The sequence below is a fragment of the Sciurus vulgaris genome (assembly GCF_902686455.1).
Source record: "Sciurus vulgaris genome assembly, chromosome: 5".
Taxonomy (NCBI): Eukaryota; Metazoa; Chordata; class Mammalia; order Rodentia; family Sciuridae; genus Sciurus; species Sciurus vulgaris.
In genome coordinates, this window is record NC_136465.1 from 49302153 (window position 1) to 49328642 (window position 26490).

Genomic DNA, 26490 nt, shown 5'->3' on the forward strand with positions numbered 1-26490 from the left:
AAAGTGTACAGTGAGATGAATTTTCCCAAAGTGAGTATACCTAGGTAACTAGAGCCCAGGTCAAGAATCAGAACACTGTTAGCCACCACAACCTCCTCCTTTTGGGTCTTCTGGGTCACTAACCCTTTACCATCTATTGATGAGTGTTAGTCTGTTTTGGAATGTGATATGTAAGTGGCATTATGTAGTTGATTCTGTTTTGTGAGAGATTCAGCTATCCTATAGTTTATTTTCCTTGCATAGAATTCCATTGTGTGAATATATTACTTACCCATTTTACTTGAACATTCGCGTAGTTTCTATGTGTTGGCTACTATGAATAGTTGTCCTACACACACTTTTGTAGGTCTCTAAACATCATTTAAAACATATTTCTTAGCTTCTTTTATTTAATATATATTTTTTAGTTGAAGGTGGGCACAATATCTTCATTTTATTTATTTGTTTTTATGTGGTGCTGAGGATCAAACCCAGTGCTTCATATGTGTTAGGCAGGTGCTCTACCACTGAGCTACAACTCCAGCCTCATTTCTTAGCTTCTTAATTTAAAAAATAGTACTTGTGTTTTAATTTGCATTTCTTTATTTCTCAGCTTATTGATTTTGCTTTTGAAAAATAAGTGGTCTTTGTGAATTTTTTTCCTTTTTTTTTTGCCTTTTGTTTTTTTTTTTTTTTATTTGTGCTTTACTACAATCATTACAAATATTTTCCTAGCTTGTTTTTAATTTTATCTTTAAACTTCCAAATGTATTGCCTTTAATTTTTTTCTTTTAGTTTTTCTCTGTTGCTTCTATTCTTGTGTAAGGCCCCCCAAAAAGGAAACCCCAACTCTGTCCCATGGATGGACAGCAACCCCAATCAACCGCAGGAGGCGTCACTTGATGCAAACCGCAAGAGGTGTTTATTCCAGCGCGCTGGGACCCAACTCGAGGAGTCGAGTCCCTAGCAGAAAATCTTGTAGGTTTATAAAGGCAGAAACCACACATTGGGAGGGGTCGCACATGAAAGGGGGAAAAGGGGGAACAAAGCTGCCAGAAAATTTCAAAGGGTCTGGGTTTGCTGACAACATGTTTCACAATGTTTTACAACAGGCTGTAGATTCTGGTCAATAGTTTCTGGTAATCCTACTGTTTGAGCACTATCTGGCTATCAGGCTCAATTTACTCTTTTACTCTCTGTTTGGGAACAGAGAACAGCTTTAAGGGCTTTGTTCCCATTACTGGGAGGGAAACCTTAGGGAGTTGAGATAAAACAGACAGCTTAAAAAAATGTCCATTCTTTCACTTGAAATCATGCAAATGTCTACCTAAATTTTTTCTGGTTTCATGTGAAGATTTACATCAATATATTTTGAACTTATTTTGCTATTTCTGTAGAACAATTAATTTTTTTTTCTAAGCAGGAAGCTGGTTTACTTGAACCATTTATTGAAGAATATAGCCATTAAAATAAAAATGAAGTTGGAGTGTCTTTTTTATTGGGGACGTTTTGTTTCTTTTGACCTCTACTTATGAGTCATTCATTGTGCTGTGTTTTAACTTTTCTTATATTGCAATGATTACCTCTACAATAAGGTTTATGTTGAAATAAAGGAAGGTATACTGAAAACTGTCAGCAGGATTTCAGGTCTTTTTACCCTTATTTTTTTGGCTTCTAAGATTGATACAAAGAGATAGTTACTTTTGTAGTTTTCTTTACTCTTATATAAATTCACATAGCAGAAATTTATATTAGACACTTCGGTGGGGAATGGTCATAGTCTTAGTGACATTAAAAAATAAAGGATTTCAGTTCTGATATGTTGGTTTTGAAAGGTGATACTGTTTCTCTTCATGATTGTGGCAGAAAGTTTGATTTCTGTGTTGTTGCCTTTTTCAGTCTGTTTATTTCTGCCTGTGAATGATTCTGAATTTATTTTAAAAGGTACTTTTACACCCAAATCTTCACCATATTGGCCTAGGATCTAACTTCCTTAACAAGACCCCCTAAAGCACAAAAAGTAAAATCAAGAATCAATAAATGGAATGAATTCAAGCTTCAAAACTTCTTCTCAGCAAAAGAAACAATAATCTGAAAGAGAGAACCTATAGATTGGGAGAAAATCTTTATCACATGCACCTCAGATAAAGCGTTAATCTCTAGGATATATAAAGAATTCAAAAAACACCAAAAATACCAAATAACCCAATCAATAAATGGGCTAAGGAACTGAACAGACACTTCTCAGAAGATGATATATAATTGATATATATGAATTATATGAAATATATGAAATATATTTCATATATTTCATATGAAATATATTTCATATGAAATATATGAAAAATATATGAAACAAATATATGAAAAAATGTTCAACATCTCTAGCAATTAGAGAAACGCAAATCAAAGCTATAGTCATTCTTACCTCATGTACGTATATGACAGCATGACTGATGTAATTCTACAACATGTATAGTCAAAAATGGGAAATTATACTCCATTTATGTATGATCTATCAAAATGCATGAAATGCATTCTGTCAAGTATAACTAATTAGAACAAATTAAAAAAAATTTTAAGAAAAGGTATGGTACTTGATAATATAGTGTTTCTGACCTTGACCTTTGCATATACTATATACCTTGGCCTCTTTGTAATATATTTCTCTATCCTTTTATCTGATTGCATTAGATATTAGCTTACAGTATCACTTCATTAGGGAAGCATTCCTGTCCCAGACTTGGTTAAGTTTGCGTTACTGTGTACTCTTTGTAACCCATGTGTTGTAATTATTTATTAGAGTGTTTATTGGTCAGTGTTCCTTGAAACAGCAATAGATTTTTATTGAGTTAATTCATGATACATAGAAAAATATGCACATGTATGCACTATTGATTTTTTTTGTCATGCTGAAGTATTCTTGAACGTTTTCAACTAAGATCTTTTTATGTTCAGCTTCAAGATTTTATATCTGATATTTTAATTTTACTCTTAAATTTAAATAGTTAACTAGCTATGAAGTTAAGCATTGAAAAGCTTTTTTTCCAACATCGAGAAGATTGGCTTCAATGATTCCTTTTATTTTATTTTATTTTTAAAGCTGATCTGTTGCCTCCCTGAAGGATTTAGACATTTCCTAGCCTTTGATATTGTGTAATGTGTCTGTCAGTTATGTTTGGTACTACATGAACTCTTATTAACCTGAATATTTTGTTTTGTTTTGTTCTGCAGTGCTGGGGATCAAACCCAAGCATGGCCTTGTGAAATTTTACATCTTCCTTTAATTATGAGAGTTCATGTCATTATTTCTACAGTATTACCTCTCTTCCCATCCTCCTATATCTTCTCTCATTCTATCTTATTTATCCTTTTCAGACACCTTTTGGAAAAGTTCTGCACAGGTTTGGATTTAGGTGATCAAAGCCTGTGCTCGAGGTTTATCCTGAAGGTTTGTGGTAAACAGGGACATGCTTCAGGATAGAGAGTTCCTGGATAGTAATTTCTGCTCAACACTAGCCTGGTTGCTCAGGATTTCTCTGGCCCTTCTTTGTTAATTGCTGTCACACTCATTGTTATTGCCTAATTGGGAGCTCACCTATGCTTTGCTCAGCAGGCAGCTTCCAATATTTCATCTTGATGTTACTCTACTATCTGGAATAGGGCTGGAGATACTGCTTTCATATTCCTCAATAGTGTATGGGAGGGGCTGGGGATATAGCTCAGTTGGTAGAGTGTTTGCCTCACAAACATAAGGCCCTGAGTTTGATCCCCAGCACTGCAACAAACAAACAAAAAAAACAACCGAATAGTGTATGGGAAAGTGTCACAATGTTGAGGAGTAAAAGCTTGCTTTCTGGTTTGTCACCTGTTCAGGTCATCTTATTTTCTACTGTTAAGCTAATCTTTCCTTTCACAACCATTATTTATTGTTGTTTTCTGCCCCATGAAGTAGTTTCTTACAGTATTATTATTTTAAACTAGAAGCTGGGGTGATTCCTACCTTTTTTGCTTCTCCTTTGGGTGATTTCTCCATTGGGTTTGGGGAAGTCATACCTCTTTTATGGCACTCGATTGACTCTTTTATCTAAGCATAATTGTTTTCTTTCTAAATTGGGGTCTATAAAATGGAAAACTAAGTTATGCCGTATATATATGGCAAATGGGCTTTTCTAATACTTAGTATTCTAATTTTTCTCTAATGTTTTTAAAGGCAATAATGAAAAAATTTCATCTGTCTGCAAGTGCTTTTTTATCTTTCCCATCTATGTTAGGAAAATGACATATGTGTGTGTTATTTTCCTAACAGTTCCAAACATTTTACTATTAATTTGAGTTTCTTTGGGGAGTAATGGGATCTTTTTCTATTTAAGGAAAATTATTTTGAAAAATATAAGAGATATGGTAAAAGTTTTTTACTGAGTGTATAAGTGTAGGTCAGTGGATTAGCAGTTCAAATAATATACAGTGTTAGCAGCTTTGCTGACAGTCCAGTTAGGGGGAAAATGTCTTTAAGCTGTAACTTTGCCACCATAAATAAAAACATCAGTTTAAAATACTTCAAACATCTTAGGTTTTTCTCTTTTTATTAAATTTTGGTAGTCATAGTTGTGAGTTTAATATTGGCCAAGGTTGTTTCTTTGAAGCGTTAATTTGGGGCAAGCTTAAAAGTTGAACACAAGTGAAACAACTTTCTACTTTTAAACTCAGAGCTGGGGAATAGATTCCAGTGACCTTACACTTAATATTGAAATATTTTTAAATGGCCTTAATTGCTACCTTTTATTTAATATTAGAATAAGGAAAATTTCTAAGTATATTCAATTAAGCCATCTTGTAAATTTAGATTTTTTTAATATATATTTTTTAGTTGTAGGTGGACATGATACCTTTATTTTTTTTGTGGTGCTGAGGATTGAACCCAGGGCCTCACATGTGCTCTACCACTGAGCCCCAAACCCAGCCCCTAAATTTAGAATTGTTAGAGTGCCAGCATGATGCTTTCAACCTAACCTAAAATATTTAAAATATTTTTGAATTTGTGAAGTAATGTCATTGTTTCTTATCCTTTCTTTAGGGGCAAGAATGTGCTGAAATTTACAAGTCATATTACTTAATTTAGTAGTTAGTGAAGAGCAGTTTTTCAGAGTGAACTTTTCATAGGCCTGCTTATCCTGACTTCCCCAAATGCAGCTCCATAAACTGAATTGCTAAAGTTATAATCCTGGGATTCCGTAATTCTTGTTTTTTTAAAAAACCTACCCCATTTCTGTCTTCTTTGACTTATCTGTGCTGCCACTGTCCTATTCCAAGCCATCATCAACTCTTGCCAGACTAAGGCAGATAGTTTTTCTTAACCTGGTGCCTCTGATTTTGCTCTGATTCTTTCCAGTTTTTTTTTTTTTTTTTTTTTTTTTAACTTAACTGGTTGTTAATCCTTTTAAGACTTGAACAGAATTAAGTAATTTCCCTTATAAATGGCTCCTTATACTTAAAATGAAATCCAAAGTTCTACCATGACTTACAAAGCTGTAGCAGATATTGTTAGTTAGCCACCCAAATTCATCTTCACTAACAGATACTAGATTTTGTTCAAGGTAGCCCTGTTTCCCAAGGAACTTTATTTATTTGTTTAATTCGTTCTAATTAGTTATACATGAAAGCAGAATGCATTTTGATTCATTGTACACAAATGGAGCAGAACTTTTCATTTCTCTGGTTGTACACAATGTAGAGTCACACCATTCATGTAATCTTAAATGTATATAGGGTAATAATGTTTATCTCATTCCACCATCTTTCCCATTCCCATGCTTCTTCCCCTTCTCTCACTCCCCAATCTAAAGTTCCATTCTTCCCTTGGCCTCCTTCCACATTATGAATCAACATCCACTTACCAGAGAAAACATTTGGCCTTTGATTTTTTTGGATTGGCTTATTTTACTTAGCATGATTTCTTCAACCCCATGCATTTACCTGCAAATGCCATAATTTTATTCTCCTTTACGGCTGAGTAATATTCCATTGTGTACATATACTGCAGTTTCTTTATCCATTCATCTATTGAAGGGCATCTAGGTTGGTTCTACAGTTTAGCTATTGTGAATTGAGCTGTTATAAACATTCATGTGGCTGCATCACTGTAGTATCTGATTTTAAGTCCTTTGGTATAGACTGAGGAGTGAGATAACTGGGTCAAATGGTGGTTGCATTCCTAATCCTCTGAGGAATTTCCATACTGTTTTCCATATTGGTTGCACCAATTTGTAGTTCCACCAGCAATGTATGAGTGTACCTTCTTCCCGCACATCCTCGCCAACACTTATTGTCCCAAGGAATTTTAAAGGACTCGGCTTTCCTATTTTTGAAGGTGGACAGATGACAGACACATTTTTGACTAATGAGATATAGATAAAAGTATCTGGAGTGGCTTTTGCTTCCTTAATAAATAAAAAGACTTAATTCTTTTCTCCCTTTACCCTTTCTCACTTCTTGCCTGGGAACCTGGATATCAAGATTGGAGATGAGGTGATAAGCAAGTAAAAAAAAGCTTGTACATGCTAAGGATGCCAGAGTGGAAAGATTCGTAAATGACTCCTAATATCATTCATTAGTAAACTGCTAGTTGTGAGCCTAGAGTGTCAATATCTACACAAGTTGCGTGAGACAAGTGAATTCCTACCTTAGTTGGGCATTGTCATTTGGCACTAAATGTGTTCCTACCTGATACAGAGGCCCTACCTCAAGCCCTTACTTATCTTTCTGGTCTCATTTGCCATTGCATTTTAATTGTACTGTAGCCACATTAGCTAGCAGACAGATTTGGCTACCTGACAAACCTCTACTTAAGTTGAAATTTCTTGCAGTGTACTCTAAGACTTGGAGTGATCTAGCTCCGCTGACCTCCTAACAGCATTGCCCTCATCATCCCAATAGAAACAAATATCCTAAAATACCCAATAATCTTTGACAAACATGTGCAAGATATTAATGGAGAAAAAACAAAGTAGGATACAGAGACCTGAGTTTATGGAGGTGTCTAGTGTTATAATTTTGTCAATTTTCCAAATTCTAATTATTGAATTTTAAAAAAACAAAGCAAAGCAACGGACAAAAACATAATAAATTTTTTTGTGGAACTTGAAAATATTCATATAGAACATAAAAAAAGCAATATTAAACAAAGATAATTATTTAAGAGGAACAAGGTAGGTTGACTTTGCCCTACTAGATATTTAGACTTATTTTAAATAAACAAACTGACCAACCAACAAGAAAAGAAAGGAAAATAAAATTAGATCTCTAACTCATGCTACTAAAGGTAGTTTAAAGATGTAAATGTGAAAGCAGAATTATAAAGGTATAGATGGTCCCCAGCTTTTAATTGGTTGACCTCGCAGATTTTTGACTTAGCATGGTGCTAAAGTGATATACATTCAGTAGAAACTGATCTTTGAACTTTTAGTTTTGCTCTTTTCCTGGGCTTGTAGTACAATACTTTCTTTTGATGCTGACCAGTGGCTGCAGCTCCTAGTCAGCTACGTAATCACTAGAACAAACAATCATTACTCAATAGTGTAATGTGTTGCTAAGCTAGAATTTTCAGTAGGTTAGGTGTATTAAATCCTTTTTTGACTTAATATTTTCAACTTAAAATTGGTTTATTGGGCTGTAACCCTATTACAGGTATAGGAGCATCTGTAACCTAGAAGAAAGTGTAGGAACAGTATAGAAATAGGAAAGGATTTCTTAAAAGATTCTGTAGAAGATGCAAATCATGTAGGAAAAGATTGATATAATTATATTAAAATGCAAAACATGTATGAAATTAAACTATAAAGTTTAAAAACAAGTCATAAAGTATTTACAACATCCTTTTGTATATAGTTTGTACTTTAAGTGTAAAATTAAGGGGCGTTGAGTACATTCATACTGTTCTCCATCATCCCACTTAATATAGGATGATGCCTTATACAAAAAAAAAAAAACATTTAACAAAGCTCCTGTTGGGCATTTAAATTGTTTTCATGATTTCTATAAGTAATGCTGATATTCTTAATGCAGAATCTTTTTACATGTGAAAATTTTTATGATAAAGTTTGAAAAGTGATATAGTTAAATCAGAGCGTGTATTCACATCAGCCTATTGATAACTGCTACTTTTTCAAACGTGGTACTGGTTTAACCATCACACCAGTGTTTGAGCACAGGTGTACTTCACCATCTTTCCCCTAATACCAACCACTTTTATTTTATGTTGTAGATCTAAAACTTTTAGAAAAAATGAACACATGCCTTCCTGTTTTGCTTTATAGATATTACAAGTATTTTTAAAAGTGCCAGACTGGGGATACAGCTCAGTTGAGAGTGCCTGCCTTGCAAGCCCAAGGACCTGGGTTCAATCCCCAGCACTGCAAAAAAAAAAAAAAGTGCCGATAAGTTAACACTTATTATGTTTAAAATTTGATTATCATCGAAGAAAGGAATTTAGTTCTCAAACATTATTAGTGCACTAGTTAGGGAAAAGTAAGTTTTCACTCAGGCTTTATTTAAATCCTTGTGGGGAGGACAATCATTGTCTTCCTGGGTAAGGAAAGTGCCTCTGGTACAGTGAAAGAGCAGGGTTGTAATGGAAGAGGGAGGAAGGATGTTGAAGTTAGAGAATCAAGTGGAACCTAACATCTGTAAAGCTCTACTGGTGTTAAAAACAAAGCAAACTCTGGCCAGATGGTGACAATTACTTTAGCTCCTATCCTGTAGTTTTGCTCTTCCAGTTATAATACAATATTGACACCTTTGGACCAAAATTTGCAGCTTAATTTGAAGGATATTTTCCATGAAAACCTAATTCTGATTTCCATACACATCTGTGGAAACATATCTTTTATTTTGGATACTTTTTCTTACCTCTTGCTTTCCTGGAATGAATGAATTTCTATAGATAGAATGGAGGACATATCTTGAAATAAATCTTTTTCCTTACTATTGTCCATATGGTTCTCATTGATTTAATGTATGCATAAAGTAGAGGAAGATATGACTTGCATTATTTAAGGTGCCATTTTCTAACAATGTTACCTAATAAGTAATAGCATGGAGGTAGTTATACCTAGCCAGTAAGCCCTAATAAAATAGAAGGTGGGAAAAAAATCACTTATAAAGATACTAGCATATAAACTGCTAATATGTGCAGTTTCCTTTTGTAACTCATTGCATTGTAGCTTGTAATTTTATCATTGTACTAAAATTACTCTAAAATTATCAATGACCATTCTTCCCCTTCTTCATTGATCTAAATCCTTAATGCTGAACTTTGCATAATGTTTTTGCTCCTTGATTTCCTTCTTGTTGTCTTTCTTGGTGATTCCTACTTTCTGAGCATTTACTTCAGATCCTGTCTGGCCCTTACCCCTTTTCTGACTGAAAACTGTGATGCTTCTTACTGTTACCAGGTGACAGTAGTACTGGCAGCTGTTGTGAGGAGGCTAGGGTACTTCACTCCTGGTAGGAAAATAGGATTTATTCAAAGCCAGTTTTGAAAGAAAATAGAAGACACTGTTTCAAAAACTTTTTGTGTTTGAAACTCTGAAGGCCCACGAAGCTTTATGAAGGAGATCAAGTAGGGAAGTGAGACAAGAGGTGGGAAATGTACATACGAAGATTTAGTTAGCTTGTGTTACAGGCCTGCTAAGGGAGCTGTTTCCATTCTCAGCTTTCTTGATGCCTGTCAGAGACCTTGGGGCACAGTTCCTCAGCTTCTGTTCTCAGCATGAGGAAGTTGCTGTAAATTTCAGAGGGTGGGGGTGGTTTTCCAAATTCAGTCTTTTCATTATTGGTGTTCTGATTCTGTATTCTCAAATGCCTGTATTCCCACTTATCTGCCCAGCATTTGTTTTAGTCAGTAAATCCAAGCTAGAATAGTTTCACTTAACCATCCACTTTACACAGTTTGACCCCCAGTCTCAATAATAGATATTCTAGCATCATCTTCAATTCTTTCTTTTTTAGAATCCCCTGTTACCAGACTGTCACCATATATTTCCGTATTCTTGCATTCCTCTCCAGTTTCTCTAATGGTGAATATTGTAATGTATCTTAGATTTGGTTGTCAGCAATATTTAAGTAATTCCTTTACCTCTTCAAATATAGAAATGAGTTGTCTGCATGTAATTTTGCCTTGTGAAACTTGAGGGGAAAGTGAGTACTTTGGATAGGAATCTTGTCTTATTATTTTGTATTTCTTTTGTATTTCCAGCCACATACTCGGTGATTAAGGAATATTTTTTTGAATCAACTGTATAGTGGGTGACTAAAAGAGCTTTCTTAGTTTTGGTTCTGTGAAACAAAGATCCTTTTGAATGGAGCTAATGTTTTTGTGTATTTTGTTTGGCTTTTTTAGTATAGAGTATTTAAATGCATATTTGTTGATATTGTTTCAATTATTCTAATGGCTCTTTTTATAAAATTGATTTCATATGTAAAAACATTTCCATATTCTTTTTAGGTTTTGGAAGGAAGGATGTTGTGGAACACTTACTACAGATGGGTGCTAATGTCCATGCTCGTGATGATGGAGGTCTCATTCCACTTCATAATGCCTGTTCTTTTGGCCATGCTGAGGTTGTGAGTTTGTTGCTATGCCAAGGAGCTGATCCAAATGCCAGGGATAACTGGAACTATACACCTCTGCATGAAGCTGCTATTAAAGGGAAAATTGATGTCTGTATTGGTAAGTATTATTTGGTGATACCTAAATTGTAAGTCCAATTTAAAATAAAATTTTAATGAAGGTTTACTTGTGTTTTTTTTGTGTGTGTGTGTGTGTGCGTGTGGTGTAAATAATGTTCCCTCAGAAAAGGAGAAAGAAGGTTTATTGCTTCTTCTAGAGGAATTCCTTTCCATCAAAAGGGAAGTAGATGGGAATCTAAAGTTGGTTAGGAACAAAATTCACAACATTAACTCTCCAAATGCAAATCAAATGTCAACTGGAGTAGAACTGAATTTTGATGGATTATCATTGTCAAATTTAGTTAATTTATAGACTATTAAAAGACTGAAAATTTTCTATCCTTACATCAATGAGAGCTTTTATAAAGTATGAATTCTTACTAAATTGGATGACATATTTGGATACAATAGCTTGATTCAGAGAAAGTCATCTAGTACTAAGGCAAAGACCTTTTCTGTAAGTTACTAAAATTGAACACCAGCCAGTTGTACTAGAACTGGAAAGCTCTGAGTATGTTTTTTAAATCCAGTAGTTAAGAACTTACTATTTTCAAAATGTGCCATAGAAAGCATTTGCAAACCTTTATTGAATTTTTTGACCATTTTAAATATCTAAATTTTTTGAATCTATACTCAATCAACATTTCTTTTTCACATGTGAGAAATTCATTGTTATCTTTATGCTCACATTTTTAAAGATATTCTGGTGATTGTTCCCCCCTCGTAGTCATCTATTCCAGTCTTGAATGTGTTTTTCAGTTTTCCTCAAATTATTGTTTTATCTGACACAACTTCTTTATCACATTCCTTGTCATTATCCTTTGTTACTTCAACATCTGTTGACATGAGTCTTTGGATATCCTGTCCTTCTAGTTCCTTCTCATCTTCCACTTTGGGTCGATTCTCTCATTTCCTCCCGAGCTTCTTACTAACACTGCCATGTCCTGTGTCAAGTCATAACATAAGAGTATCTTGAAAAGCTTGAACTTAACCTTTCTCTGACCACAAAACTTCTTAAGTTACTTGCTTTTGTATGTAATCATTATTATTGAACTTGACAGTTACTCTTACTTAAAGTAGATTTTTAGGTTCCTTGTCATCACTATTTCTGTGTCATCTTATTATCATATACATTGGATTTTTATCCATCGTCACGCATATAATTTTACACTGTTTTCACCTTTATAACCTTTGGGGTTGTTTTTATGTCTATATTTGTGAATTTTTTTTCTATCAGTGCTTTGAATATGTTACTAAAATTAATATTATTCTTCTCTTAATTCATCTCCCAAAGTACACCATGAAAAACTCCTTTTTATCTAGGTTCTATTGAAAGGATTAAGTATAGTGCTCAAACATTTGAAGAATGAATCCCTGCAGCCCCCATTCCCACAGTCCTCAGTAGGTAGTGACACATACTGCCCTGTTTTAAGTTCTTGTGGCCTTATAAGAATTGAGGGAAGTGGAAGGGTACCTGTGAAACTATTATCAAAATATATTTGAGATACAACTGCTATTGAAGTATGTAACAGGGAAATCAAGATTGGTTTTAGGCCTTTCTGTATACTTACATTTCAGGAACTTTTTCTCAGATCCTTTTTAACCTCTGATAGCATCTATGTTATACTTACTGAATTTGAGCATAGTAAAATAATTCTTAAGTGTTTCTGTGAAACCAATTTCTATTTTTAGATAACTGAACAAAAGAATTGAAAGCTTGTCTTTTTCCTTTTTATTCGTCTGATAATTTTGAGAGACTAGCCTACAAAATTGATTTTTAAAATGTTTTTGCCTAGAAGACGAAATACTTAACTGATTAAGATTAATCATATCTATATGTGAAGTAGAATAGCAAATATATTTGATATGTATAACTAGGACCAAATCACATTATTACTGGCTTATGGGAAGCTTCAGGGCAGATTGCCATAATGTACATGCTGTGGTCTTACATCCTCACCCCACCAGTTTTCTGCTGTGGGTGAAATCAGGGTCTACTTCTTTAACCTCCATGTTCCATTATACGTAAAGTGGGAGTACTATACATACATCTTTCTCTGGATTCTTGAGAGGATTAGCAAATACATGTACTTAGAATATCTCGTATGGTACCTATTCAGTAAATATTAACTGCTATTAATTGTTATTATCATTGTTGCTAAGATCTCAACTTGAATTAAGACTACTCTGTTATATAGATTTCTTATTTTTTTTCTTATTGACACTTAAAAATGCCAATTTAGAAGTCTTTAACCCTTTTATAGCTACTCTTTAGATACCATGATAAAGAAGAAAACACAGACTGATGTTATTTAAAAATCAACTTAAGTATAGTATAATTAAAGCAGCTAACTTAAGACTGAGGTCATGGAATTGATTAAAGTAATATTTACAATATTTTTGTATTGTATATAACAAACCTGATTTACTTCAGAAACCACATTTTATGCCTGTAAAACTTCCTCATTTCTCCCTATACCCAGAATATAGTTTCAAGAAAAAAATTAAAATAAATATTTTCTTTTCTGCTTATATAACCTGTAATTTTTTTTTTTTTTTTTTTTTTTTTGAGACTTTCTAAATGCTTGGAAACTGTTTTAAAAGCAAATTGTAGATATACTTTTCAGGTAGTCAGTTGATATAAGATCTGGGAGTAATAATGCTATTATTTTTTTTTTTTTTTTTTTTTCCTTCACTGACTAGTACCCAATTCCTTTTCTGGGTTTGGAGATTTGAAACTATGTATATTCACAATAGGGAGAAATTCAGAAACTGATGGAGTCAGATATTCCTTCTTTCTACCCTTTGGCAGTCAGTGATGAGCTCTGGTCAGTCAGACACTCCATTGTATAATGTAGAATTTTGAGTACAAAGTTGTAGAAATATTAAGGAATCATTCTGAGCAGCAGATATTTTTCTGCAGAATTGGCAGTGGTCAATTTAGTTCCTACTAAAAGATGTTATGCTTTCTTCTACTTACGCTATAGACTTGTTTTCTTTTTTCTTTGCTTTTCTCTTTAGATATCAGGGATTGAATTCAGGGTCACTCGACCACTGAGCCACATCCCCAGCCCTATTTTATATTTTATTTAGGGACAGAGTATCACGGAGTTGTTTAGCGCCTTGCTTTTGCTGAGGCTGACTTTGAATTCCTGTACTCAGCCTTCTGAGCCCACTGGGATAACAGGTGTGGGTCACTGCATCTGGCTTGGACTTGTTTTCTAAGGTTGGTCTTATACCTTCTCGTCTGTTCAGTTTAAGATGGACATTGATTTTTATAATTCCCACTGCCTTCATGCTATTTCGTTGCATATCACCTGCCTACTTCTTATTCTCTCCCTTTCTCAAGGGTGAAGGGAACAGAATATGTTGCCTTTGGAGGCTTCTTGTTAGGCCTTCTGGAAGGGAAAGCTTGCTGGCTACCTCAGCAAATAATTCTAAAGATAATATGGGACCATGGTTTTCTAACACATTTGGAATTCTCACTGTTTCGAATAACCCAGCATCTGGACCTGAAACCTGGTAAGCTTAAATGAAAAATAACCACCCATCTCAACTGGAGGGGAAGATAAAGAGAATAATTAGCATACATATTCAGAACTGTTGAAGGGATCAGATGAGCCCTTAACTTAAAAACTAAAAAATATCCCTCAGGGAAATTAATTAAAATTAAAAGTTAATATGAAAGAGACTTTCTGGGGTCCCCAAAACCTAATTTATTTGAACACAAAAGTTCAACAGATGAATAAAGAGAACATTAGTAGCCTGAAAGATCAGATTTGAGAAATACCCCCAATATAGGGCAAAAATGTTAGCACATGGAAATCATAAAGAAAACAGTAAATAAATCCAGAAAAAGTCAACACTGTTTTAAAACTCTACACATGATAGGAGTTTTAGAAAGAAAGGAAAAAAGAACCGATGGAAGAGTTCAATAATAATTAAATGATAAGGGAAAAAAACCCATTTAGATATTGAAAAGACTTAAGGCGTTTCATACTGGATTGATGAGGGGCTGTACTGAAACTGGGAAGAATTAGTTGCCTAGAGAGAGAGAAAAAAAAAAATTAGGCAGAGGACTTTTCATTTACAACATTGAAGGCTTGAACATAATGGAATACCTTCCAAAGACTGTTAGAAGAAAAGGATTAAACTGCAACTCCCTTAATTAGAGCAGTTCTTCACCTTTTTGAGAGTAAGAAAGGCTGAATATGGTAAGTGATGTTATATTAGGAAACAAAGCTGCTGTTACTTTCTTTCTTTACACTATTAAACACTTTTTGCTTTCCTTTATCTTGTGTATGGACTTTTGGGATCCTGACTGTTGTAAGCCAAAATTCATACTGCTTTATAAAATCTAACAGGTCTTAAAAAAAAAAAGATACGTTTTCTAGGATCAGTGGGATTATGTCTCAGTGATTACAGTTAAAGAGACCCGGGTCCTTGAGTGAGTTTATCTTTTTCATTATTAAAATAGGGGTAATAACTGTATGTCTTCTAGTTAGGGTGATTAAGATAATACAAGTAAAGCACCTTAGTGTAATATCTGTATATTATATAGTGTAATATCTGTATGGTATATGCTCAGTACCTTCCCTTATTATTAAAATAACATGATTAGAAATAATTTTCCTGTTCTTACATGATATTCAGTTGCTTTATATTTACTGAAAATGCAAGAGAAAATGAGATCCGATGGTATTTTTCTTAAAAGTCTTTAAGCATATTGGCTTATTTGGAGAAATTAGGCAAACTATGTAAAGATAGTATCATTTAATAACATAATTAAAATTAAGTTGGTTATCTAAATGAACTAGTGAAAGCAATTAGCTGTAATTCTCATTTTCCCATCTCAGTTCAGAACTTAATTATTTAACATGTAGTAGGATTTCTGCCAGTTTTTTCCTCTCATTTACAATTTAGGAATTCCTTGTTATTAAATTGTTTTCTCCCCATCCCCCCCTTTTTTTGCCTTAGAAAATAAAGGGCATACCTTCAGCTTTGAATCACTTAGGCAGGCAAAACTCAGGCTCATTCAGTTAAATGTAGTATGTCTACTGAGGTGAAATCCTGGTTAAAAATGAAAGTGTTATAATACATTGCCTACATGGTTTATATGTAATTTATGTGTTTTCCTGTGTGTATATATCTGTGAAATTAGGTGGCCAATAATCTAATTGATTTGTTAATTTAAGGCTTATAAAATATGTGGAATTATCAGCATTGATGAAGACTTTGCTCTTAGAGTAATTGAGAACCAATGTCATCTGCTATAAAAAGCATTGATATAGAAGCCAGAGCACCTGGAGACTACCTTTGGATCTCCCAGTTGACTTTTCCACATCCAAGATTATGTATCTGAAGATCCAAGCAGTTTCGAATTGGACATGTTCAGGAGTAGGTGGGGGATTGCTTCTATTGAACATGTAGTTTTTTTTGTCATAATCTCCTAAAGCACACTATATAACAACTATTTTCATAACATTTACATTGTATTATTATAAGAAATCAAGAGATGATTTAAATAGTAAAGGGGGTAGGGTAGTTTATGTGCAGTTACAATGCCATTTTTATATGAGTAACTATCATTCGGGGATTTCCATGTCTTTTGGTATAGGGGTTGTGCTGAGACCAATACCCTGTGAATATAGAAGACTACTATATGTGGTAGACTAGTGACCCAGAAATGACCACATCTTATTCTGGGAACCCGGGAATATGTTACTTAACATGCAAACAGGAATTAAGGTTATAGATGGAATTATGATTGGTAATCATTAAAAAGTCTGCTTTTTTTGTTATTGTTGCTTGTGCTTTGGTGTCATATCTTGTGAGTACATTTCCAAATTCTAGGTCATTAAGATTTAACCCTATGTTTCCTTGTAAGAGTTTGAGCTCTCGATGTTTGATCCATTGGCATTAATATTTGTATATAATATGAAAGGATGTGGTCAGCTTCATTCATTTCCATGTGACTATTCAGTTTTCTGTTCATTCCTTGATAATTATCTTGGAATGAATGAATAGCCACATTTTTTGTCATTCTTTGATAATCCTTATTAATAATGATATCCTAATAATTAAATTGCCATTTCATTATTTCTGCAAGCATGGTAGTAATGTCCCCCATTTCATGTGTGATTTGAGTAGTCTTTTTCTGGCTTATTTAGCTAACGTAATTATTTCAGTCATTTCCTTTTTGTTGGGACCCATTTAGCTAATAGTTTGTCAATTTATAGTATGTATGTGTATTAGTGGTTCCTGTTTTCTTGTATAGTGTCCCATTGTATGGATGTGGCACATTTGGTGGCTCTTTGGGTTCATTCCAATTTGTGGCTATTATGAAGAGTACTGCTGGCCAGTAATCCCTGGTATGTGTGTCTTGGTATGAACCTGTTGTTTCATTTTTCTTGGTTGGATCCCTATGAGTGGAATTGCCGGGTGGAATGATAAGTGTATGTTGGACTATAAAAGGAACTGCATTTTCCCTGAAGGCTGAATTTGTTCCATATATTTTCATGTGCTTACTGGAATTTGTGTATATTCTTTTATAAAGTGTCTGTTTAGATCTTTTGACTGTTTTATGTTTTGCTTTTTTTTTTTTTTAGTTTTAGTTTTTTTATTTTAATTAAAAATCATAAATTTACATAGGGCAATGTTGTTTGATTCATTCTGTTATTTTTTCCCTTCCCCCCCCCACCCCTCCCACTCCTCTTTTCCCTCTATACAGTCCTTCCTTCCTCCATTCTTACCACCCTCCTTATCCCTAACCCTAAACCTAACCCTAAACCTAACACTAACCCCTCCTACTCCTCCTTATATGTCCTCATCCGCTTATCAGCGAGATCATTCGTCCTTTAGTTTTTTGAGATTGGCTTATCTCACTTAGCATGATATCCTCCAATTTCATCCATTTGCCTGCAAATGCCATAATTTTATCATTCTTCATGGAGGAGTAATATTCCATTGTATATATATACCACAGTTTCTTTATCCAGTCATCAACTGAAGGGCATCTAGGTTGGTTCCACAATCTGGCTATAGCGAATTGAGCAGCTATGAACATTGATGTGGCTGTATCTCTGTAGTATGCTGACTTTAAGTCCTTTGGGTATAGGCCAAGGAGTGGGATAGCTGGGTCAAATGGTGGTTCCATTCCAAGTTTTCTGAGGAATCGCCATACTGCTTTCCAGAGTGGCTGCACTAATTTGCAACCCCACCAGCAATGTATGAGTGTACCTTTTTCCCCACATCCTCGCCAACACCTATTGTTGCTTGTATTCTTGATAATCGCCATTCTAATTGGGGTGAGATGATATCTTAGGGTAGTTTTGATTTGCATTTCTCTTATTACTAGAGATGTTGAACATTTTTTCATATATCTGTTGATTGCTTGTACATCTTCTTCTGTGAAGTGTCTGTTCATTTCCTTAGCCCATTTGTTGATTGGATTATTTGTAAGAAAAAGTAGGTCCAAACCTTCAACTTGTTGGCTTAGGATCAGACTTCCTTAACAGGACTCCCATAGCACAAGAAATAAAAGTTAGAATCAACCACTGGGATAGATTCAAACTAAAAAGCTTTCTCTCAGCAAAGGAAACTATCAGTAATGTGAAGAGAGAGCCTACAGAGTGGGAGAATATCTTTGCCACTCATACTTCAGATAGAGTGCTAATTTCCAGAATCTGTTTTGCTTTTCTTAATGAGTTGTGAGAATTCTTGCAGTTTGGCTGTGGTTTTTGTTGAATGGGTATATTGTGAATGTTTTCTTCTCTTAATCCAAACTTTTCATTTTCCTAATGGTGTCTTTAGAAAATCAGATATTTTTAATTTTGGCGAAATCTGAATCTACCAATTAAAATAGAAAAAGTATTTAATGTTTCACCAGCATGATATAAGGTCATATTTATATTTGACAATTATTCTTAGGTTAAAAGCAGTTTATAGTGATATAAGATTATAGTTCTGATTATATTGCAGAAATACAGGAAAGCAGTTTTTGGTTTGAAAGTAGTATTTCATTGCCTGAAGTCATTCCAGAAATGAAGGATCACTAATAATTAAATTTTTTTGGTTCGTGCTTTCCTTTAATGTCTTCTGTTAGCATTGTGAACATTATCTACTTTTCCAGAATCAGAAGACACATAGATATACTTCGAGCTATTTCTTCTTGTTATTGACTGTGGCAGAATTCTTACAGTGCTTCATATGCCTACAAATTAAAAGATGAAAAATAATCAAAGACTGAGTTCATATTATTATAGTCTAACCCTCCTGTTCACATTGGCATCTAAAAGTAGATGTCAGTCTTCTGTTTACTGAATATATTTGCTTTCTAATTCTGCCATAGGACCAATCTCGTAAACTGAATTAGAGAAAGTGTGAATTTAAGCAGATTTCAGATTGGTTCCTTATTGTGTGCTCCCATACTACTCTTTTTAAATCTTAGTAGTTTCTGCTTGATTGATTATTAGTTCTCTGTGGTAGAATGAGACCTCCCTCTTGTAGTCTCATTGCTTGTTACTATTATCTAATCATATACTCAAAGAGATAGGTGCGAAGCAGTTCACAAGAAGATGGCTTGGTTTTGTCTGATTTTTTTCATTTGTTTGTTTTGCATTAGTGTGCATTATAGATAAAGAAGGTGAGTAATTTTCTACTTCTTAAATAATATTTTGAATTTAACCTGAAATGTTGTGAATTGCCATATATCACATATTCCCATGTTCATATACAAGTACAAAACCACATTTTAAAGCTGGATATAAATTGTTTAGATATCAGTCATTTGTCAGGTAACTACTTATTTTTCATTAGGATGAGTAGTTGAATGTTGAGTCTAATTGTGCCTTGACTTTTGGCTATAATGGATTTTCTGGAAAGAAACTTTCTATAAACAAAACTTTTTGTTGTTACTTGCAGATCAAGTCCTTGAGATGAGTTGAGATAGGGAGATAGAAAGGAAAAGGTAATGGTGATAAATTTACCCAAAATTATTGTGGATAGATTATATTAGTAAAGGGTTTTCTCTTGAGTCATCTCAAAGTATTTAGCTTAGTTAATTTCATTAATATTTATGTCCTTTGCATGAGGCAGATGATTCAAATTTCGCTAGTAAAGAAACTTTTTAAGCATTAAAAGTTAATTTCATTTTGTAAGTCTGCCAGACTAATTCTGCTTTTAAACCATCTAATAGCAAATTTTAAAGTTGGAAAATAATCTTTATATAGGCTTTATAAAAAAAAATGCCAAAAAATTTAATGTCTACTAAAATTTAAACCTACTTTTTACATAACTCCTAAAGTAATATCCCTCTCATAATTTATTTATAACTTTGCTTTATATATGTTTTCTAGAAATATATATTTATTTTCCCTGTATAAACTTTAGTTTACATTATCTGACACTTCCTATGGCTACCTACCCGTATATATCACTGCCTAGGTGTTGCAGATTTTATGTCAAATTTTTTGCAAAAGTGGGGTGTGATCATTATGTGAAACTTTTTTTTTTTTAATTATGCTGTTATTACTTAAAACTGATTTATTACTAAACTGGTTTTGGTTCAAGATTAAGATTCACAGAATACTTGTGTTTAGCACAGTGGTGAGGACTATGAGGTGAAATACAGTATCCTTCAATGAATTCATGTCTTGGAACTGGGGCGATTAGGGATTAGGACTGGGGAGAGTGAAGATGTAGAAGATTCCATTACTATAGAAAGTTTGATTATACAGTGCTGTTAGACGCAGTGAACCTGTGTTGTTCACAATCCATTTTACATAAAATAGGAGCATTCCATGCATTGTTTTGTTCTCATTGTTTTCACTTTGTTGTAAACATAGTTTGTTATAAACATATTTTGTTATCACTGAATGTTTTAATATAATTTTAAAGGCTTTCAAGATTTCTACAGAAATAATCATTTTTTAAAATCACTTCTCTGTTCTAGACCAGTTAGGCTATTTTTGATTTTCATTATTTTATAAATAGTACTCTAGAAAATATAATTTTCATTGAATGAATGTATAACCCTTAATTACTCTAGGAAATACCTGAAAATCCACAGTTTCTTAATAAGGAATGAAGAGATTTTAGCTACTGGAGAACTCCTTTAGGGTTCTCAATTTAGTCATTCATATTATCTGGGCATATATCATCCATAAATGAGCTAGGTTAAGAATAATTCTTTTCCCCCAACTTCTATATTCTTGCAAAAATTAGTTGAAAATTTTAGCAAAGCCTTGAACTTGATTCATTCCCTTGGTCTTATTTCATTATTGTCTTCTTTCCTTTCTCCTGCCAGAATACCTCCATCTTGCATTTTTAATACGAGTTTCCTATATAAATATTGAATTGGAATCTTATAAACAAGTCTCAGTGTAGCATTTTCATAAAATCTGAAAGGTAGCAAGATTCCATACTTGCACACTTAGAGAGGAACCAGGATGTCAGTGATTTTTTTTTCTTCTGAAATAATCCCCACTGGTACTGAGCATCCTTATCTTGATGATTTGTCTGCTTTTCAAGAAGGTCAGAGTAGGTATACATTTACTTAATAAATTCGATACTATTGTTCTAGGCATTCTGAATAATGGTGGTAAATATACACATAATACACAAACTCATATACACATATATGTATAGTTTTATATTTGTTCATTATATTTTTGGAAATGCATTAGTACCAATGTCTTCACTGTCTTAAAGCCTTAAAGTATGGCAAAGATATTTAAATTAGTAGGAAAAAGTAACTACCTCCCCACCCCAAACACTAACAATAAAAAACCAACTTTAGATTACTTTAGATTGACCAAGGTAGTTCAAAACAGCTACCTTGTGGGTTTCAGTGAGATGCATGGTTTAAGTTTGGGCTTGTATGCAAATGATATTCGAGACAAATGGCTCATGAAACCAGGCATTTTGCTTTACATGGTTATCGTTTTATCTGAATTGTTTCCTCACTTTTGTACAGTTTCACGATTACGGATATTTCAGAGGCAGGTCAATTTGGAGACAAAGATTTTAGGGAGTTCCTCACTAAATTAGAAAGTTGTGAAGTATAGTATAATTATATTTATAGGTTTAAAAAGTAAATACTCTTTTAAATTCTCAATTTATTTAAACCTGATAATCCTTTTTAGATTGGGTGGGTGTTAGACTTTTCATCTGTAAACAGAATATAGGATTAAAACTGTTGCTGTTAGTTGTTTGATATTTTGTCCTCATCTATGACAGTATAAATAAGATTTATAAAATAACAACAACAACAAAACCCTCCAAATACTGTGTATCCAAATATTTGTTTATTTGAGAATTTCTAAATTTGCTGTGGTGTCGATAATCATGGTTAGAGAATACATATTTTGTTTTGCCTGTTTTGGGGCACAGTTTTGAGTGATCTTTTGAAAGAATATGCTGGAGTATGAGGATCCAGAGCAGGATATGTTCCAGTGGGTCTCCTAAAAGAGAACGCAGGCTGTCATGGGTATTAATCAGAATCATGGTTTCAAGCGTTCCCAACAGGAGGATTGTTTGATGGGGTTGTTAGAAATAGGATATTGAATATAGGAATAGTAGATATTTACCAAATAAATAAATAAACAAAAGAGTAGATATGCCCCCTAGAATTCACTTAAGGGGAGGAAAGCTTAAGTTATAGTTCTGGGACAATCTTTGCATTTGTATAGAATGATCAAGTGGAAATTAAGTGCTTGAATTTAGAATTAGATAGGAAATCTAGTTTATCACTTAACAATTGGGAATTTAAACAAGTAATTTAATTGCTTTTAATCTTAATTTCTCATTTCTAAAATGGGCATCATGCTACTGCATAAGGTTATGTGATGTTAAAGGAAATAACACATCTAAAACAATGAGAGCCTCAGTAAATGTTTTCTTGCTTCTGCTCTCTTTCTCCTTGGATGAAATAGCTATTTGCATAGATCACTTTGGTATTCTGATACAATGTGAACACCCAGTAACACTTAATGACTAATTGGCATTTACCATATACTGCTCTTGGTTAACATCAATGTGAATTAATATTGCGTACTTTCTTTCATAACCTTTGTAATTTTATACACTTGAATTGTAATTTGATAAGACATGGGAAAAGGTACCTTTTCTTATTTAGATCTTTTAACTTAGTAGAGATATTACATGTAGGATTATGGAAAATTATTGATATTTCATTATTACAAGAATGAAGTTCTGGTTTGTTGTGTTCAAGTATAAACTGAAAGCTTACTAATATTAAAGAAGTGTGAATAATGGTTATTATTTTTTAAAGTAAATGATTTATGGGAAAATACTTTTTTTTCAAGCTGACAGAGGGCATTGTAGTTAGTTTCTGAAAATTGTAACCCATTAGAAATGAGAGAGGGGGGAGAGGACAGAGAAGAAACTTCATTAAAAGAAAAAAAGGCACTCTTTCTGCTTTCTGGTGCCATGTCCCCAGCTGCTATTCTTTGCCACACATTTCCACCATGATGTTCTGCCTCACTTCCGGTCCCAACAAATGAAGTTGGCCATCTGCGAATTGAGACTTTTCAAACTGTGAACCTCAAAATAAACTTTCTCTCCTTTAAAAAAAAAAAAAAAAAGAAAAAAGCATTCTTTTCCTTCTTGAAGTTGGGGGAGGGATCTGAGGGTGGGATCTGAAATACATAATTGAATACTACTTTTGAAGGAAACAGATGGTTGAGAAACAGCAAGCAGCACTCTGAGTGGAGAACTCCAAACTTTATTTTACAAGGGCAGTCCCAGAGGAAGACAAAAACTCCAAATTCTGAGCCCTGATCCACAGTTTCTCACAATATTTAAAGGTTATTTGACATCCTCTTAGATTCATCCTATCATGGGACTTTTCTTTTTAAAATAATTCCTAATCTGTGCAGCTGAAGGCCTTGTGCATGCAGGGTCTCTAACATAACACATGTTCACAGAAACAGATAAGAAGAAATGGCTCTTTTCATAGGCATCTGTTACATTTCAAAAGGGAGTAGTTAGACTCTTAGGGCAATTATTGACAATGCAAAAGGTAGTGACCCATGGTTAATTAGGCTTCCTAGAGAAAGGCTGAGAGAGGGGACAACTGACCTCTTGACCAGGCATTGGTCTCTTACCATACGTTTTTGTAATTTTATTTCACAATCAGGTCTGGTTTTGACATCACCACTACTATTAAGAACAGTTGAGTTGTGTGCGGTGGTGAATGCCTGTGATCTCAGTGGCTTGGGAGGCTGAGGCAGGAAGATCACAAATTTGAGGCAAGACCCTGTCTTAAAATAAAATAAAAGGGTCTGGGGATGTAGCACAGTGTTTGTTTAGCATTCGCAAGGTCGAGTTCAATCCTCAGTACCATAAAACAAAAACAAAACTAAATTTCAAAGCAGGATCAGAATATTAGGGTACAGGTTTAATCCTGATTCTTTGGGGAATGTTTTTAAATATGTAATGTTAAACCTCCGTAAACTAGTAATATTAAAAGTGTTTTTCTTTGGTCTCAATGTTTTACACACATAGAGAGTTTAGAATAGTAGGAAGTCTTTAGAGAGAGGGTGATGGGAGTATTTTAGAAAAGAATTTAGAAAGGCCAGTTAGGAAGCATCTTTATGTGCAGTCTTCCCTCAGAGCTGGAAAAATTCTGTGATTCCATTGTAAACTCACATGGTTAGGTTGTAAAGATACTGACTTTAATTCTCAGATTTTTTTCTTTTACCTGAATCTAGTCAAGTTTTAGAGAAAGCATTCTTCCTCTAAATAGCATAAAACAACAATGGGCATGGTTTACATTAATTTATTGTTCTTCTGGCTGTTATCAGTTTGTCTTTATTTTAATCCAACAGGTGTTTTTAGCAGTATGTGATTATGTTTTTGAAAGGCAGGTGAAAAAAATCCTGATTTAGACAACAAAGGGTTTTTATTGAGTTCATTTAATTATAATAGTAGTTCTCCAAGTCAGGTAACATTTTATGAAAGCAGAGATTAACAGTGATGAAGTAACTTGCCCAAGATCACTTACCAAGTACAGAGCAGTATGCTAAAACTCAGGTTTGTCTGGCTCCTGGGATAGTACTTTCTTTCAGGTTTTACTCTCTAAGGTTTTTAGGCAGAAAGAGGGATGCTATGTTATTGTGATTGTTTTATTTACTTCAGTACCTGCTTTAATATTATAATAAATTGTGATTTATGAAAGCAAATAATGCTAATTTAATTAATATATTATGACTTGGCTTAACTTTGTTCATTTCAAAAGGAATATAATTGACCTTGGATATAAAAATCCATAATATATACACACAGAATAATCTGTAGCTAAGTTACTGCAGATGTAATGTACCTTAAAAAAAAACAAACTCTTGGTTTTCTTTATTTTTAAGAGAACAACATTAGTAGGAAAGTTTAACTGGGAGGTTTTTTATTATGAAATTTCATGCCAAAGTTTGACCATAAAGAGCAAAGAAGATACATTTAACTCATTAAATCACAAAACAGGATTCTCCCATGTAAATTCAGTAATTTAATCACTTGGACTAATTTTTTGAGTCAGTAATTAAATATTTTTAATGTCCTTTTAAGAAAATTGTTATGTGCGTATTCTTAGACTCTTCTGGGCCTTTAAAAATATTTGTTTTATCTTCCTACAATTCTGTGTTGTATGTATTCTCTCTTGATTTACAGGTGAGAAAATAGAATCACAGGGAGGTAAAGTGGCTTCCTAGGGTCCCAGAATTTGATGGTGGCAGAATTGGGATTCTAACCAGAGCAGTTTGGCTCCTGAGTTTGGGCTCTTTAACTGTAGTTATCTTCTTAAACTTTAACTATGATACATTGCCATTAGTAAATTAAGCCAACTTAGTAGTAGAGAACTTGAGTTTTTGAAACTTTTAAAAAAAGAAATGGAGTCTTACTTAATTTTCCCAGTGAGACACATGGAAAAATGTTAAATGGATATCTGTGTAATGAGGCACATAATGACAAATAGTTTACTCAGGTGAAATTAAGCTCATTTCAGTCTCAGATGTTGGCAAAATTCTGAGTTTTGATCACTTTTATATTAAAGACATTCACTCAGAAAAGTATGACTTAAACCTTGTAATTTTGCAAGACAGTCACTTCTTGACCATTTTAAGATGACTTGTTTCTAAAATCTCAGCATTATAACAGAATTTGACCTAATAGATATACTTTACATTAGCTTTATTTACTATTTACTATTTACTATTACCATATATAATGTTACTCAGTTAACAGAACTATTTAACTATTATCTCTCTGTTGGTTACAAATTAATTAAAACAACAGCCTTTGAAAACAAAAGGCTGTTTTGGTAAACATACTTAAAGCATGCATAAAGATTGTTTTTGACTGAGGAGAAATACCACTTTTTAAAAAATAATATATATTTGTACTAAATGTTAAATTAATGTATAAATGTGGAAAATAGACCATGGAAGTCCTGTATTTCACTCTCTGAGATACCGTTATTTTTGGTAAACCCATCCTTTTACCATGATAAATCTATCTTCATATTTTAAATACAAGTTTGAATTTAAGATTTGTCCATTGAGGTTATTTGCTTACTGTTATTCTCTCAGAACTGATGCCTCCTTCCCTGGCACCATTATTTGCATTGCTTCTTTCTTCTTCCCTTGCCAAACTTTTAAACTCAAGAACCAAATATTGAGCTAAGCTGGACCAAATTCTCTTTAGTGAGAATTTGAAGTAAAGATCCAAGTAATATAGGTGAATGTGTTTATATCTGAGGGGAATGGCTGG

General features: G+C 33.6%; 1 protein-coding gene across 1 annotated transcript in view; it reads left to right on the forward strand.

The window, feature by feature from the left end:
* The window catches only part of TNKS (tankyrase), a 197000-nt gene that overhangs the window by 12908 nt on the left and 157602 nt on the right, over positions 1-26490 (forward strand). Inside the window, exon 2 of the mRNA XM_079139072.1 lies at positions 10484-10708. Coding sequence (XP_078995198.1) covers positions 10484-10708 — 225 coding nt within the window. The remainder of the gene's footprint in view (positions 1-10483; positions 10709-26490) is intronic.